At 39.2% G+C, this 18068-nt stretch overlaps 2 protein-coding genes across 3 annotated transcripts in view; both read right to left on the bottom strand.

Annotated features, from left to right (window-relative positions):
• ap2m1b (adaptor related protein complex 2 subunit mu 1b) overlaps positions 1-5309 on the bottom strand; it is a 28283-nt gene extending 22974 nt beyond the window's left edge. Inside the window, exon 1 of one of the 2 annotated variants that reach the window (XM_036584916.1) lies at positions 5116-5309. The gene's annotated coding sequence lies outside the window, so the exon portion shown is untranslated. Of the gene's footprint in view, positions 1-5103 lie in introns of both variants that reach the window. The other variant, XM_036584917.1, reaches the window with a different exon arrangement.
• A 5000-nt stretch (positions 5310-10309) lies between these two features.
• Positions 10310-18068, bottom strand: part of LOC118817909 (segment polarity protein dishevelled homolog DVL-3) — an 84631-nt gene continuing 76872 nt past the window's right edge. The window contains exons 12-15 of the mRNA XM_036584915.1: positions 17274-17405; positions 15317-15484; positions 14948-15163; positions 10310-12858 (exon numbers count right to left, since the gene is read on the bottom strand). Of these exons, the coding sequence (XP_036440808.1) occupies positions 12500-12858; positions 14948-15163; positions 15317-15484; positions 17274-17405 (875 nt within the window). The 3' untranslated portion in view covers positions 10310-12499. The remainder of the gene's footprint in view (positions 12859-14947; positions 15164-15316; positions 15485-17273; positions 17406-18068) is intronic.

The following is an 18068-nucleotide window of genomic DNA, read 5'->3' as shown; positions in this document are numbered from 1 at the left end:
CATCAACCCAGCAATAAGTCTGCCACGTCATAACAGCGCTGTGCTATTTCCAGCATCTATTCGCATTTGCATCAAATATGGAGCTTGGCAGGAAAATCAGGCTGTTTTCTGAGGCAATGCAGACAAAGACTGATGTGCATGAAGGCGGTGTAACAAGGCTAAATGACAGCTGTTTTTTTTTATATTTGGCTGAACAACAATTTTAAAGTTTAATATGATTTGCATTTCTAAGGATTTGATTTTCAATATTTTGATGTGTTAAAAATGTCTTGATTCTCCAGATCCCTGACTGATTTGGCTCAGATAAATAAAAGTTCCCCATGTAACTTCTGTAAAGGGTGATTTAGGGAAGGAATCCATGCAGCAGTTCATTACTCTGGTTAGGTCACAACATGCATATGACAAAACGACAACATGTATGCAAATCTTGCGATTATAGTATGGTACACTGTGACTGTGATGTACTTTCCAACAGATCAAAACCCTGATAAAGTGGATTAGATCAGAAACGGTAACCACAGTGATTCTCCATCTAACCACTGCCACTGCTGTTATCAGCGAGGCCTTTTATAACAACCTCGCGTTGCAAGCCCTGCTGCATGCACAAAGTACAGGGCAATGCCTGATTTACACTTTCCGCATCAAGTGGCATGCAAGTGAGAATGGAAGAAACATTCAAAAATATATCTTGCCACTGTGAGCATGCACAAAATACCCTGCAGTGTTTGTCATTCACGACCCAAGTGTAAAACCAAGCACTGCAAGTTCCTCTTTGCTGCTGCGCTGCATCGTTTCTGGTATAAAACTGGCTTCGCCTTGGTTTAGTGTCGTTTGTAATTTTATATTCAGTGACATCATGCAGTAAGCTGTGTTGCCTAATATCAAGATATAAGGATTAATCTTATAACACTGAAGTTTTAAGTATTCTGTGTTGAATGTCTACCACTGCTGGATCAAAGGAAAATGTCTGAGGTTTTGGACCAGACTTGCCCAGAAATATGTCACTGTATATTCTATTTACAGAAGTAAATCGCTGTTGTCGGAAGAAAACCTCCATTTTTGACATTTTTCAGTTTTTGACATGATTTGACATGAAATATGATGAAATACCTGTTGCCCTTTACATTGTGTTAAATGTCATGATGAATGGACCAAAAGAAATGACCCAAAATGACTTTGAAAAAAGTCTGGTTCTATTGACTTACATTAAAAGTAAAGTAGGTTTCTTCCTTCTCCTGTAAAGTTACCATTTTGGAGATATGAGGTTTTCTTCCGACAACAGTGATATGTGTGTGTGTGTGTGTGTGTGTGTGTATATATATATATATATATATATATTGCTGCTGTTGGAACAAAATCTCATATCTCCATTTTTCGTTTTTTGACATAATTTGTAAATACCTGTTGCCTTTTACACTGTGTGTGTAAATTTCACGATGAACGGAGCAAGAGAAACGGTCGAAAACGACTTGAAAAACGTCTGGTTCCATTGACTTACATTAAAAGTAAAGTATGTTTTTTCCTTCTCCTGTAAAGTTACCATTTTGGAGGTTTTATTCCAACAACAGCGAGATATATATTGACACTGTCCAACGAAAATCTCCATTTTTGTCCATTTTTAGTTTTCTACATCATTTCAACACACCAGCTGTCAAATTTCATGATGAATGGACCAACAGAAATGCTCTAAAATCACCTGCAATAAAACCTCTTTACATTAACTCACACTGAAAGAGTGTTTTTGACTTCTCCTGTAAAGTCACTAATTTGGAGATACTTGTTTTTCTTTGGACAGCGACGATATGTTGTATATTTTCTTGCTCTTATTCTGTTTTCGTGTTTTCTTTACTTAGAATTTCTAGTGTTTGTATAAACAACTTGTAGTCCAGGACGTAGAGCAGAGGTCTCTGCACATAACAAACACCTGAATCTTAAATAGTCTTGAAGCTGCAAAAGGACAGTGGTGACTGTGAGTGTAACGGTTCAGGAAATTATGTTTCAATTCAATAAAATATGGTGATGTCTCAATTTTTAACAGTAAAAATCGAGTGACTGAAAATGTGTCTTTGGTTAAAATGTTACTTGTTTCCATTTTCAGTTTATTAAAGCATTCGAACATTTAAAGTACATCTTGAAACAAAAGCTGTGCTTTACAGTGTCCTGATTTAACATGTTATCCACAGTACAACAAAATGTTGTAACATAATTCAACACAAAATACTGTACTGTTACATCCCAAGCAGCAACCAGCCAGTACACTGAATTAATACAAAAAAAGTCATATTTTAAAACAAATTTTGCTTCACAGACGTGTGACAAACCTTTGAATTTAACACTTATCCATAATAAAGAGGCAGGAAAGCAAAAGCTCAACCTGTGAGCCCCTCGCTAATCCTCTCCTTTCAGGAAGACCTAAAAATACACCTGGTAGTGTTAATGCTCTTGAGAAGAGAGAAACCAACTAAGAGACAACAAGGACACCCGGATGAGACACACTACCTTTACAGTCTCAAGTGGATAATAAAACAAGGTCTCTCAGGAGTCTTTTTTTAACAACAAAACAATCTGGTCAGTCTGTTTATTTCCATTTTTTTTTAGTGGTAAGCAAATACACTGGGCACATCTTAATTTAAGAAGACGTTGTATGTAATTATTGAATTAAAAGTACTAAAATGAACGCTCCCTGCTCTCAACCACCTGCACGTGCCTATATGACACAGGGTGTCCCAAAAAAACTGACATCATTTCGTAGTCTAATAACAGCCAATTCTCCCTCAAATGATCTCAAATTTCAACAAAATGTGTAAAAACTAACCAAGTTTAATTTTTAATGTTTTTTCAGGTTGAAGAATGGCCTTCACTAGAAATGAAAAGGCGTTTTGTGTGTTAGAATCTGCTCGAACACAGTCAAACAAGAGTGTGCAGCGTGCAATTTTAAAAAATGCACCAGCTGGAAAGCAGATTTGGACATGGCACCAAAAATTCAAAGAGGAAGGCTGTCTGTGCAGGGCGAAGGGATCTGGACGACCACCAGCATCGGAAGATATTACATCTGTGAAGCTGTGAAATCGGTTATAAAATCTACATCCCTCTGAATTTCTTGTTCGAATTTTGATAAATAAATCTTGTGTTGTTCAACATGAAGCCTATTTAATTTAGTTTGTCCAGGACATGTAGTTACTCAGATAGTCACATCTAAAATGATGTCACCTTTTTTGGGACACCCTGTATATGAACTCTAATAAATCAGCAAACTAAAAGCTTTATTCACCATATCAGACAAACTAGTGAATGTGCAGGTTATATAATGTTGGAGCTTATATAACCCCACACCTATACATTACCTTCATAAGTATAATTAGGACATTCACAACCACTAATTAGTATGGAGCCCCCAAGGTCACACAGTGATTATTATTAAATAATATTTAATAATATTATTTAATAGTTAAGTTTCTCATAACTCGTGGCCTCAATATACTAATTTGTGGCCTCAATGTAGTAACCTGTGGCCTCAATATATTAATTTGTGGCCTGAATATAGCATATTGTGGCCTCAAAATAGTAATCTGTGGCTTCAATATATTACCCCATGGCCTCAATATATTAACCCGTGGCCTCAATATAGCATATTCTAGCCTCAATGTAGTAATCTGTGGCATCAATATAATAATGTCTGGCCTAAATATAGCAAATTGTGGCCTCAAAATAGTAATCTGTGGCTTCAATATATTACCCCATAGCCTCAACATATTAACTTGTGGCCTCAATATATTAATTTGTGGGCTGAATATAGCACATTCTGGCCTCAATGTAGTAATGTCTGACCTAAATATAGCAAATTGTGGCTTCAATATATTACCCCATGGCCTCAATATATTAACTCGTGGCCTCAAAATATTAATTGGTGGCCACGCCTTATTAAAAAATAATCACAATGTCACCTAAAGGGGCTCCACAGATTAGACACAGACAAATTTCACATTTGGCTTTGAGAAGCATAATAACAGCTGGTACAATCTGACTACTATAGGTTAAAATGATCAATACATAGTGAACTTTAGGTCGTGTCACGATGAAGACAGCACACTGCATCACTAGTATAGCACACGTAACAAAACGAACCCCTGTACGAAATAATTTGACATAATAAAATGGTTTAAGAAGAAAACCGCTGTATTTCTCGTCTTGCATGATCCACACTAACGCTATTTCATTGAACTGCAGCATCCAACATGTCGACCAGCGCCACTGCGACGGTCAGGCGGTGCTGTATTATGGCAGCTTCCCAACCATGTAAATGCACATTTTAGCCATTGTCCAGTTCAAACACCTATTTTAACCCCATGGAGTGTTTGGTAATTAGTCGATGATTTAAATTAGATGTATTAGAGCAGAAAATATTAACATTTTCGCTGTACGTTTAGCTTAATGTTGACTAGCCAACTACCACTCAACGGAAAAACTGTCCCTGATTTTCTTGATTTCGGTGAAATAATATCGTGGTTAAGATTACTACCCACGTCTAAGCTATGAAATTAATCAAATACATTTTTATTCTGAAACGAAATCAGCGTTTGAAATGCGATTAAGTGATCTGACCATCACTGCTGGCTATGCTAAAATAAGCTAAGCTAACCAGTTCGTGTCAGGGTGACAAACAAGCAAACAAGCTAGCTACGATTTTGGCACCACTATTCTTTAAATAACGTTAAAGACACACCGTTTATTAAATCGTAAATTATTGTTTCTACGGGTAGTCGGCTTAAATATATGTCCCCACACACAATTTTGCCAAAAAATACTACTACTAGCTTCTTACTCGTCGGCTTCTGGTTCGAATTTTCCCGTTCCACCTTAAATGCTGCAGCAATTACATTTCAGCGCTTCAGGGGCCAGACCGTAACTGCTGCAGCATTTAAGGTGGAACGGGAAAATCCGAACCAGAAGCTGGCGAATAGGAAGCCAACTTCAGCCTCGTAAAAATACTTGTGTTAGCTCCCTTAGCTAGTCGTGGCTAAGCTAAAGCTCCGCGTCCCGCTTTCCAAATTCAGATTTGGAGATTTTTCGAGATTTCAATTTACGTTAACAGCTAAAACAGACCTTCACACTCACCGACGGCTGTCTGGATGTGCCCGAAAAGGAGCACTAAATGTAATTTATTCGCTGTTATTGAGGCAGAGCTCCCTGGTCACACTGCGGTCTCTCAGCAGCTCATCCTCATCAAGATGTCCGACCGCTCCCCAACCCGGTTGCCAGATTAAAAACGCCCGAGCTGGCAACCCTGCCGCTCCCAAGCCTCCGTCCGCTCTCACTGTACTGCTGCAAAACAGCACGATGTGCACAGTATTAGTGGGTGGGCGAAAAACAATCGATTCTCAGATACACCGCGATTCTTTTTTGAAAGATTATGGATCGATGCACATTTTCTAACATGATTCTTCAAGGGTCCTTTAGTGAAGGGAACGGTTCTATTTAGAACCACGAGTGCTATATAAAACCATTTCATGCTTTAATAGTTCTTCAGGTTGATGTTGTATATGGTTCTATAACAAGCTTGGCATATAGAACCATATGCGACACATTCTCCATCAATCTGAAGAACCATTTCACCATGCAAAGAACCATTCAAGCATGAAATGGTAACCATTCCCTTTACTAAAACACCCTTGAAGAACCATCTTTTTTGAGAATGAGAACTGAAAAAAAACGGTTCTTCAAGGGTTCTTTAATAAAGAAAATGGTCCTATATAGAACCATGAACACTCAAGAACCTTTTGCATGATTAAAGGGTTCTTTGCATTCTTTGCAAGTTCTATATAGAACCATATACAGCACATTCTCCATCAATCTAAAGAACTTTTCATCATGCAAAGAACCACTCAAGCATAAAATGGTTCCATACAGAACTCATAGTTCTAAGTATAACCATTCCCTTTACTGCACCCTTGAAGAACCATCATTCTTGAGAATGTACACACTGAAAAAGATGGTTCTTCAGGCGTTCTAGAAATGAAAAAAAGAAAATGGTTCTATATATAACCATTAACATTCAAAGAACCCTTTGCATGATTAAAGGGTTCTTTGCATTGTGAAAGTGTTCTTCAGACTGAAATTGTGCTGTAGATGGATTTATATAGAACCTTTTCAAAAAGTTTTCTATATAGCACCAAAAAAAAGGCTGAATATAACAATAGAAGAATGCTTTTTGGTGCTATATAGAACCTTTTTCATAAAAGTTCTATATAGAACCATATACAGCATATTCTCCATCAATCTGAAGAACCTTTTCACCATTTAAGCATGAAATGGTTCTACATAGAACTTATGGTTCTAAACAGAACCATTGACTTGTGTACACAAGATGGTTCTTCAAGGGTTCTTTAGTAAAGAAAATGTTTCTAGAAAGAACTATGAACACTCAAAGAACCTATTTGCACGATTGAAGTGAAAGTGTTCTTCAGATTGATGGAGAATGTGCTGTACCTCTTTGAAAAGAGCTCTATATAGCACCAAAAAGGGTTCTTAAATTGAAAAAAGCCTGACATCATAATAATAGCAGAACCTTTTTTTGGTGCTATATAAAACACTTTTCGAAAAGGTTCTATATAGAAGCACATACAACACTTTCTCCATCAAGCTGAAGAACCTTGTCACCATGGACAAGGGACCATTTAAGCATGAGATGGTTCTATATAGAACTTATGGTTCTAAATAGAACCATTGACTTTACTAAAGTACCCTTGACGAAATCATCTTTTTTGAGAGTGTACACACAAGATGGTTCTTCAAGGGTTCTTTAGTAAAGAAAATGGTAGAACTCATGGTTCTAGGTATAACCATTCCCCTTTACTAAAATACCCTTGAAGAACCATCATGTTTGAGAGTGTAGGATTATGCATGCACTGAAAAAATGGCAACAAACATTTGTGATTTAAGCAATAAAACATGAGAGGGAGTGTTATCGCGAAATAACATCACCGTAGATCATCACAGCCACGATGTTATTCATGATAACACACGACCTCGAGTGTTCTATTGGTTTTATACAATAGTTAAATAAATACAGTAATAAATTAATAAACTGGGCCGTGAACGTTATTTAATATGTTTTAATGTTCGCAGTTCCTTCTGCCAAATTATAGTTAACAAGCAGCTTATTGCTACGTCAGAATAACAAACCCCACTCACTCGCTGCTCAGTCTGCTGTAAGCCTCGCCTTTTGAAGTTCGGACTGAGCCATAAAACTGCCGCAATATCAAGTTTAGCTCAGTTTTGTCAGTTTTTGCCAGATCAGTATTAATGTTGTTTTGTTCCAGCCAGTCTGTAAAGCATCTTACAGCCCATTTAGTTTGGCGAATGGTGTTGGGTTCATTTCTGGCTGATTCCAGGTTGTTTAGGTTCTTCTGTCACAGCTGCCGACTGAAAAGCTGCTCAGAGGTGATGACAGTTTGGGAATTTAGTGTCGTCTCATCTTCAGAGTCTGACCAAATCAGCTGTCGGTCAGATGTGATCTTAAAAGTGTCCATTTTCTGTTTGTGGCAAAGTAAGAAGTAAAAACGTTCAAATGGCTTGAGCGTCTCCTACAGCCGTCAAAGTCGTTGCTTAGCAACGGCGTCTCAGCGGAGTGGCACAGTGTTTGTGAAGAACCCGTGATATTATGGTGAAATAACAGCACGGTTAGAACGCTTCTCAACCAATGTGCTGGTCTGAGTGGATCAGACACAGCAGTGCTGCTGGAGTTTTTAAACACCTCAGTGTCACTGCTGGACTGAGAATAGTCCACCAACCAAAAATATCCAGCCAACAGCGTCCTGTGACCACTGATGAAGGACTAGAGGATGACCAACACAAACTGTGCAGCAGCAGATGAGCTATCGTCTCTGACTTTACATCTACAAGGTGGACTGACAAGGCAGGAGTGTCTAATAGAGTGGACAGTGAGTGGACACAGTGTTTAAAAACTCCAGCAGACCTGCTGTGTCTGATCCACTCGTACCAGCACAACACACACTAACACACCCACCACGTCAGTGTTACTGCAGTGCTGAGAATGATCCACCACCCAAATAGTACCTGCTCTGTGAGGGTCCATGGGGGTCCTGACCACTGAAGAACAGGGTAAAAGGGGGCTAACAAAGTATCAGAGAAACAGATGGACTACAGTCTGTAACTGTTGAACTACAAAGTGCCCCTATATAGTAAGTGGAGCTGATAAAATGGACAGTGAGCGTAGAAACAAGGAGGTGGTCAGAATGTTATGCCTGATTGGTGTGAATTGTGTTACTGTTCTTAGAGATATTTGGCCTCAGTCTGCATGAACACTTTCAGATTGACTGTTTCTGTTGATCAGGTGTTTTTCAAAGCTGCAGGTCACCTGTACTGCACAACTGAACTTCATGAAGTGCTTACTTATCATGTTATATGATATTAAACCAACCATGTCCCCATAGGTCACTCTGTAATGTGCATTTCAGTGTTTTCCTGCTCTAACATCTCCTTTTAGACACCATGAAGAGCTTCTTTACTGTAATTATTTATAATATTAAACCAGTGTCTCCCCTTGCTTCCAGTATACTACATTTTAAGCTTGCTTATTCATTAAAATATCTATATGAGACAAGTTTTTCCAGTGCTGTTCCTGGATCCACCCTGTCTTGCACAGTTTACTGTTTACTGTTTGTTTGTTTGTTTGCTCTAACACACCTAATTAAACTCAGGAAACCATTTCCAAACACTTAATGAGCTTAAACTAGGTGTGTTCGAGCAGGAAAAACTAAAATGCACACTGCAAAAAGGATGTGACCAGAGAGTAGAATTGAAAATCTGATATAACTGTTTGTCCTTCAGTAAATCTGTTTTACGTACATGCATGTCCAGCAAGGCTTCTGTACTACAGTGTCAAGAAAATCCATGTCATTCAATACCAGTCTTATTAATCTTAGCATCCATGAGATAAACATGCTTATTCCAAAATCTAGACTGCTTACTGGCTGTCTAAATTATACTGTGCGTGTATGTCTTGCATGTTTACGTCTTGGTCAGTTTGCAGACCGCTGCGGCTTGTAAATGCACCCACTTTGTTTATAGCTCAAAGAATAAAAAAAAGTATCATTCAGGAGTCAGTACTGGAGTCGAATCAGCAGTACTGGTGTCGATAGTGAACATTTTTCATACCCAGTCTTAAAGCAAGACATTTTACTGCTTTTTTGGGCCATCTTACGATGTTAAAGGACTCCAGCCAAAACAAAAATGTAACCATTTCTACACCTGTTAACAGAACTACTCACCTCCTACTGAGGTACCTGTGGAAGTCCAGAGTACGGAGCCCTGATGGTGACATCCTGTATAAATAAAAATAATGCGTGGCCACAACTTAGTAAGGCGTGGGAACGAGATCATGGCTTATTAAGCCGTGGGCACGCATTAAGATCTTGTTCCCATGCTTTACTAAGTCGTGGCCACGATTTAATCATCTCATTCCCACGCCTTACTAGGTTGTGGCCACGCATTGCTTTTATTTATACAGGATGTCACCAGCGGGGCTTTGTAGGAGAGGCCATGAACTTTTATCTTGAGATAACAAAATAAGTAACTTGTTATTTTAAGATAACAACTTTGTTAATTTTGAGATCACAAGATAATTAACCAGTTATCTCAAAATAACAATCCAGCTGCTGTAACTACCTCATAGCCTCTCTGGACTTCCATGGATACCACCTTTGGCCTGGAGAGTGAGATTTTCCGGTTTAAAGACTTGGACAACAACCTTTTGATGACGTATTTTGAAGGTGAGGGGAAAACTATAAGCGCTTTGGGGCAGATACCTGAGGACAGGCTGTTTGAGATGATTCTTCTTTTCCACTTGCTGTCTTATGCAGAAGGAAGAATAATAGGAAGCAGGATGTCGGTAATTATTAGCTTCATCAGCAGCACATCAGTGGATATTCTTTGTCATTGTGGTGAGGGAGGTTACCAATGGGCAGTGAGAGAACACTGATGGATACTAAATTGTGAATTCTGTCAAACTGATGATGGCTGAGGGATGCTGCTCTGCCCAACAATTGACATATTAAATGCTAGTTTTAGGCCAGAATGTCCCTTTAAAATAGATGACAGCAGTTGAAGATACCAGAAACCTGAAGGTACCGTGTTAGAAGTATAATTTACTTAAATTATGCAGTAAAATAGTGGGACACATCATAACACGTCCTGTTAAAAGGAGCTGATGGAGTTTCTCCATCTTATCCACACTTACCTGAAAGCAGTTTGCAGATGACTCATGAAAAAGATTCAGAGGACTCAAAGCTTAGGCAATAAAACTATGTTTATAAATAAAAACAATTTGTTTTGGCATAAAACAGTGTACAGTGATGATTAAATTGAACCATTTGATACTGTACAGTATCGGTTTCTAATCATTACAAACTTGCGATAAATGTATTTTGGAAAAATAATGGAAGGTTTACAGAAATACAAAGAAAGACTGTAAGAATACTGAATGTTAATGTTATTGATAAAAGAAGAGGAAGATATGTAAGTGATGGATTGCTTTGAGAAGAGTGAGAGAGAGAGACGAGGGTGACGTTATTCCTTATTTGTTCATTCAGGTGTCACAAACTTCTGCCTGAGCCTGACCGCTTGTCTATTGAATTAAACTTCATGTTAAGGTCATCATTAAATAGAGACACTGTGCAGGACAGTACTAAATTTGTGTGCTTTCCATATCAGCTTATTTAATTAGGGGTCCAAGCACTGAAAGTGCTATAACTAGGGCTGCAACAACAAATGATTAAATCAATAACATCAATGAAAAAAATGTCTGACCTTGAATCTTGATATTGATTAATTCACTTGACAATGTTCACAATTTTCATTTAATGTTACAATTTCAATCTAATGTTACACTTAATTTAAGAAAATACAGATAACCGACAAATAAAAAAGTCCAAAATATGGAAACACCACTTTAAAGCTACACTATGTAGGTTTTGGAGATTTGGAGACCTCTCTGGTCATAATGTGTAACTGCAGACAGCGTGTGGAAGAGCATTTTGCATGTGTCGTTCTTTGGACCCCTTCCCCGAGTGGATGAATCTTATGATTCTGTGTGCGTTAAAAGAGTATTCCCAGAGAACTCAGGCAAAACTTGGCAAAGGACGTGTCTTCCAGGGATGTGAGTGAATAGTGCCCCCTTAAGATCATCAACGATAACGGGTTCCTGTAAACTGTGTCAAACCGAGCTCAGCTGGTATGACAGTAGGACTGTTAATGTATGGGTGATTTGTTTTCTCAGTTGCATCCATGTAAAAGCTCAGCATGATACTGGAGTCCAAAGTCAAAATGTGTCACTGTCTGCACGTCCCTAAAATAAACAAATTAATTTGGCGATAATTTTAGTATTAAGGTAAAATAATTTGTTCCTTTCCTGTTTTTTGCATCTTTCATACTGTTTTCAAGATCAGTGCTGAAGATCTGTTGCTTTTGCTGTATCCTTCATAAAAGTCCTTTTTTAATAAATATGATCTAGAAGATCAATGTTTTTTTTTTAAATAAAGCTAAAATAATTGTTACTTTATTGTTTTGGAATCTTTCATACTGTTTTCAAGATCAATGCAGAAGATTTGTTACTGTATCCTTCGTAAAAGTCCTTTTTTTGCAAATATGATCTATATACTGTATACTGTATAACAATAATACTACTAATGTTAATTATTTAATGGATTTATTCTCATTCTGATGAACAGATTAATCAAAATCATAATGGACCGAGAAATTGACTATGAAAATAGTTGCAGCCCCAGTCTGAACCCTTGTTTTATTAAGAAATTTCTTATTTTTTATTCTTTCAACTCAATTTAAAAAAATCACTACAAATTTAATGAAGTCACCAGACAGGATTTGTAGCCCCTCCTCTCTTTCCCACTCTCCGTATGACTACTGACAAAGAAAAAAAAAGACAAATATAAAACAGATGTCTATAGTTTTCTCATGATAGTGTTTGTTCGCGTTTTTAAATCATTATGAAATGATTTCACTTCATCCTTTGAAAGCAAAAGACAAGTCACAGTGAGAGAGAACACCTCCCTTCATTCTCCCTCGTCCTATTTGTTGCTCTTCTGATTTTAGTAGTCTTTGATAAAAAGGGCTTTTTTGACCAAGGTGAAGAAAAACTAGCGGGAGAAAAAAAAAAGCTGCAAATGCTGGAAAGAGTACATAAAAAAAAGGGACACGGAACAAAAAGCTTTCACCCCGCTCTGACCCCCATCCCTCTATCCCCGCAGAGCCAGCCTCTGAGGGATCTTCTAAAGGGGCGAGTGCTTCACCTAGCCGAGTATTCTTCACTGAAGAAAGTACAAGCCACAGAACACGGGAGGGATAATGTGTGGGACACTTAACACTGCCCTCGTCGTCACGTACACGGGTCAATATCACTGCAGAAGCCTCTCTCCTCCTCTTCAGCTGTCAAAGTCAACCCTAAGCATCCATGTGAAGCTCGTCACATGACATCCACGAAGAACTCGCTGGGGTTTCCCATGGCCATGCGGAAGGACTGGCGTGAGGCTGTGAGTTCTGGGGGCACTGAGGCTAAATCCCGGCCCGGAGGAGATCCAGGCGCAGCTGCTACGGGGGGAGGCTGTGGGGGCAGGCCGGGAGGTCCGTAAACCACGCTTTGGCCGTGCGACTGGACGCTGCGGACGCTGTGTATACTGCGGACGCTGTGCTCGCTAGGGGGCGCCGCTGAGCGTTCGCTGGGGGCCTTCTCTCTTTTGTCCGATTCACTCCCACTACCGCCAGACTTCGTCTCCAATGCGCCTGCTTTAGTGCCACTGCGGTTTGAACCACTGCTGCGACTACCTGTGAGTAGGGGAAAAAGAATAAAATGAAATAGAGAAATAATAATAATAATAATAATAATAATAATAATAATGTGATGAATGTGAGCAAACAAGTGTGTTATTTTCAGCTGTTTCGTTAGACAGTCGAGACATAAGTTTAGTTTGCAACAAGCTCACCAGCTATTCCTCCATCCATTGATTAGTAACAAGATACGCAATTCACTTTAGTCTACATTTAGTGACCTACAATGTGGTGATACAGTGTGTGAAAAAGTATTTACCCCTTTCCAATTTCTTCTACTTTTGCTAATCAATCACATTTAAATGTTTCAGATCATTCAACTAATTTTAGTATAAGATAAAGACAACATGACTAAACACAACACGCAGTTTTTAAACGATCTTTCCATTTATTTTAGATTTCTTCAGGTCCTATATCACCCATGTGAAAAAGCAACAGCTGCCTAATTCGGCTACACTGGAGGGTTTTCGAGCATCAACTACCCATTTAAGGTCTTGCCACAGCATCTCAACGGGATTTAAGTCAGGACTTTGACTTGGCCACTCCAAAACCTTAATTTTGTGTCCTTTGAGCCATTCAGAGGAGGGCCTGCTTGTGTGCTTTGGATCACTGGCCAACTACATAACCCAACTGCACTTGACATTTAGCTCACAAACTGACGGGCGGACATTCCCCTTCAGGATTTTCTGATAGAGAGCAGAATTCATGGTTACATCAATTATGACAAGAAGCAAAGCAGCCCCAGACCATCACACTACCACCACCGTGTTTCCCTGTTTGTATGATATTCTTAAGGTGGAATGCGGTGTTAGCTTTACACCAGATGTAACAGGACCCATGTCTTCCAAGAAGTTCCACAAAAGTCTTGGGGGCCATCAAGATGTTTTTTTGCAAATGCAAGTCGAGACTTTGTGTTTTTTTTTGGCCAGCAGTGGTTTGTGGCTTGCATCTCTCCCATGGATGCCATTTTTGTCCAGTGTCTTTCTTATTGTGGAATCATGTACACTGACCATAACTGAGGCAAGTGAGGCCTGCAGTTCTTCAGATGTTTGTCTGGGTTCTTTTGTGACCTCCTGGATGAGTTTTCTCCATTAGTGGATAATGGCTCTCACTGTGGTTTGCTGGAGTCCAAGAGCCTTAGTAATGGCTGTGTAACTCTTTCCAGACTGGTAGATTTCAATGACTTTGTATTGCATCTATATTTCATCTCTTCAGAACGTGGCATTTTGTGCTGCTTTTTGAGACCTTCTAGCTGCTTCACATTACCAGACAGGTTCTATTTCAGTGATGTTTAGATTCAACAGTAATCATGCCTAGGTGTGGCTAGTGAGACTGAACCGGATAGTCGACTGAATTTTGTTAACTGGTTGATTTACTAGCAAAATGGTTTACATCACACCAGTACTATTTTGGATGAGAATGAAGAAACTATGCCAAGAGGTCCATTTTACCAGTTAGCCTCATCTCTCTCTTGCCAAAAACAAAAGTGCTGTGTCTGTGTGGGTTTCCTCCGGGTACTCCAGTTTCCTCCCACAGTCCAAAAACATGCGGTCAGGCCGATTGGACATGCTTAATTGCCCCTAGGTGTGAATGTGTGTGATTGTATATGCATGTCTGTCTGTCTGTCTGCCCTGTGATGGATTGGCGACCTGTCCAGGGTGTATCCTGCCTTCCGCCCAATGATAGCTGGGATAGGCTCCAGCACCCCACCGCAATCCAGAAGGATAAGCGGTTTAGATGATGTATGTATGTATGTTTTCTATTACCAGGATTTGTTATTACATTACTGTGAGGTTGATTTGAACAGCATTACTATTACTGAAGGAGCTCCGAATTTGATGAATTCTAGAAGATCATTTGCTCCAGAATTATTTCTTAGCAGACTTGTAAAACCTACAATACACATTCACTACAAAACAGATTCATATTGGACTAAAATCACGCATCTCCGAATTCTGCTCCAGTAGGGCTTAAGAGACAAATGACCAACGTACTCAATACTGGCATAAAATACAAAAGGGGTCCATTTCTGTCACAGCCATGGTTCTAAGTGGCCTACAGGCCCAACAATGCTGGCTGTTCTTACCTTCACTGTGTGGGCTGCCAGCACTGCCTCCGCCAGCCGTGTAGCTATAAGTGGGCTCGTGCAGTGGGTGAGGATTGTAGGGGTGAGGGATGGGGTACTGGTAGGGAAAGGCGAGGGGCCACGGGGCCGCACCAGGGTGAGGCAGGGGGGCCAAAGTGTCCTGGTCAGATGTCCCACTAGAACCATCATGGTCATGCAGGGTGAGATTAGCCATGTCTGAGAAAGAGGGAAGGAGGGGTATACAATGGGAAAATAAAGTTAACTCCTAAATAAAATAACACAATGAATCAAGCTGGAAACAGTGGAAAAAGGGGGAAAGATCCAAGTAAAAAAAAATTTAAATAAAGAAAAAAAAATCCACAAACTCACTGCCACAGAGATCTCCAAAGATATAGTAGCACTGCTCGGAGAACGTGATTTTGTTGACAGTATGGCGGATGTAGCCAGCCTTCAGTAAGTTGCTTGCGTACTTGCGTGCTTCTCGTCGGTCAGTAAAACCTTCCACATGGTGAAAGAGCCAGTCCACCACGTCTGAACCTGGAGGAACACAGAGACACTCAGCTACAGCACACTATTGAGTACTTACTTACCTCTGACTGAGGACAGACATAACAATAATGTACAGTTTCTATGTAGAGCTACTAGAATGTATCAGCACTAAAGGGTTCAAATCCTATATTTTTCTTGTATTTTTATTTTTAGTTCTGAGGTTCATTTTTATGAGTCATAAATCATTTCATTCATCTTTATCCCTTAAAATTAAACAGGCTGTTTTTGTTGCTGTGCCTTTAAAACCGATACATGTAAATGACCTCTTTTTTGATTGGCTGCCCTGTATTGTGCTTCATTCAAAAAGCAGTGTGAACTGAAACACTCCTTATAACTTTAGTGTGAATGGGTGGGGCTAAACTGCTATACATATACATATACATATACATATAAATACATATCGCTGTTGTCGGAAGAAAACCTCGTATCTCCAAAATGGTAACTTTACAGCAGAAGGAAAAAACTTCTTTACTTTTAATGTAGTTAAGTCATTTTGGGTCATTTCTGTTGGTCCATTCGTCATGACATGACAAAAAAATATAGGACCACAGGTATTTTCAAATTATGTCAAAAACTGAAAAACGTCCAAAATGGAGATACTAGGTTTTCTTCCGACAATAGCAATATATATATATATACATTGAATACACTGAATAAGTAGAAATATCCATCCTGTTGTAGTTATTCATACCTTCCTCCCACCTCCAAGATACATCATCAGAAGTTGGTATTTCTAGTAAAACTGGAAAATCTCACTCTTGATAATATTGCTGCACAGCTGTAGGGTGTGAGTAACCATGTTTACGAGAGATGTAGTGACATTTTTTGGTTACATTTTTTATTTGGTCTGGGGCCCCTTTCAGTAATCTGTAATAGACTTGATTATGTGGTTTCTTACACTTCATACAACAGTACAACGCAAGCTGATTGGTTGAGAAGCGTTCTAACGGTGCTGTTATTTCGCCATAACATCACAGATTTTTCACAAACACTGTATCACTCCGCTGAGACGCCGTTGCTAAGCAACGACTTTGATAGGAGACGCTCAAGCCATTTGACCGTTTTTACTTCTTACTTTGCCACAAACAGAAAATGGATCACATTTTCACATTAAGATCACATTTGACCGACAGCCGATTTGGTCAGACTCTGAAGATGAGACCACACTAAATTCCCAAACTGTCAGTTGGTCAGTGTGGAGCTGGAGAACGAACTGCCGGCTGTGCAGCGAGTGGGCGGAGCTCGTTACTCTGATGTAGCAACAAGCTGCTTGTTAAGGAACTATAATTTGGTGAAGGAACTGCGAACATTAAAACATATTAAACGCCGCGTTCACGACCCAGTTTATTAATTTCTTACTTTATTTATTTAACTGTCGTATAAAAGCAACAGAACACTCGAGTTTGCGTTTTATCTCGAATAAAGCCCATTTTTAAGCCTGAACATCGGGCCTCATTCACCAATATCTTCCTAAGTTTTTTCTGAAACGTGTTCTTGATAAAGGTCCTAAGAAAAAGTCCACGTCAGATTCATGACGTGTTAAAGTGCAGAACTGTTATGTTCTTACCTCAGAACAAATCCCAGATAAGAAAACACTGTTGATTCTTCATTAAAACTGCTAAGTAGACTTCATGAAGAAATTTCTTCTTATGAACAGTTGGTGAATGAAGCCCATTGTCTGCACCTTTGTCCATGTTTATATACAGTGTCAGGAACCAAATGAGCGAGTCTGTTTTTTCAAACAGTTGCCAGCTGAAGTTTGAGATTGTGTCGTTACCTATAAAGGCGTTTGGGATGGTGATCTTCAGCCACATCCTGTCCCGCACCTCCAGCCCTGACTCCGGTGACGCCATTGCTTTGGCAATGGTTGCCATGTCGCTGTGGATGGACAGATGAAACTCCTCGAACCCTGTAAAGTTAAGGGCACCGAGAGTGAAGAGAGCAGCAGGCATGTGGACGGGTTTACACTGGGAGGAACTGAGGGTCCAGGGTCTTTCAGCCCTTAGCAACAGATTCAGGTGTGCAGCATGAATCACTATGAAGTTCAGTGATATGAATCTGAAACTAATTTAGTCCTGGAAAAGGACCTGTTCAAATGTCTCTCTAATGCTTTAGTATAGGACAAAATGAAAATTTGCTGTCACTATATTAGTGACCTAAAGTACTGTAGGGTTCAATATTGTGGCGGTATTGTTAAAATACTCAAAATTAGGCCTGTGCTGGTGCTCATTTAGTTAACCATGAAAAATAACTATGTTAAACAGTTCAACTTGGAGTTCATCTTTTATTTTTTTTAATTTCCACAAAGTGCTTTTTTGAGACGATCCCTAACGCTGCATTTACACTGCTCCGTTCCCTGCATCGTCCAATTAAATCACGTCCTACTATGTCAAATTTTAATTAATAAATCTGTTGTTTTATTAATAATCAAAAAACAAATTTAGTATGTTATTAATTAGAATGCAGCCTAACGCCTAATACTGAAGCGGACACAATAACAAAAAATTAGCACAAACCTAATTAATTGAAATGAGCACAAAATTAACTTGTGTTTTTTTTTTCAAATCAATGT

Source organism: Colossoma macropomum, unplaced genomic scaffold, assembly GCF_904425465.1.
Source record: "Colossoma macropomum unplaced genomic scaffold, Colossoma_macropomum, whole genome shotgun sequence".
Classification (NCBI taxonomy): Eukaryota; Metazoa; Chordata; class Actinopteri; order Characiformes; family Serrasalmidae; genus Colossoma; species Colossoma macropomum.
This window is presented reverse-complemented; position numbering and strand designations above follow the sequence as displayed.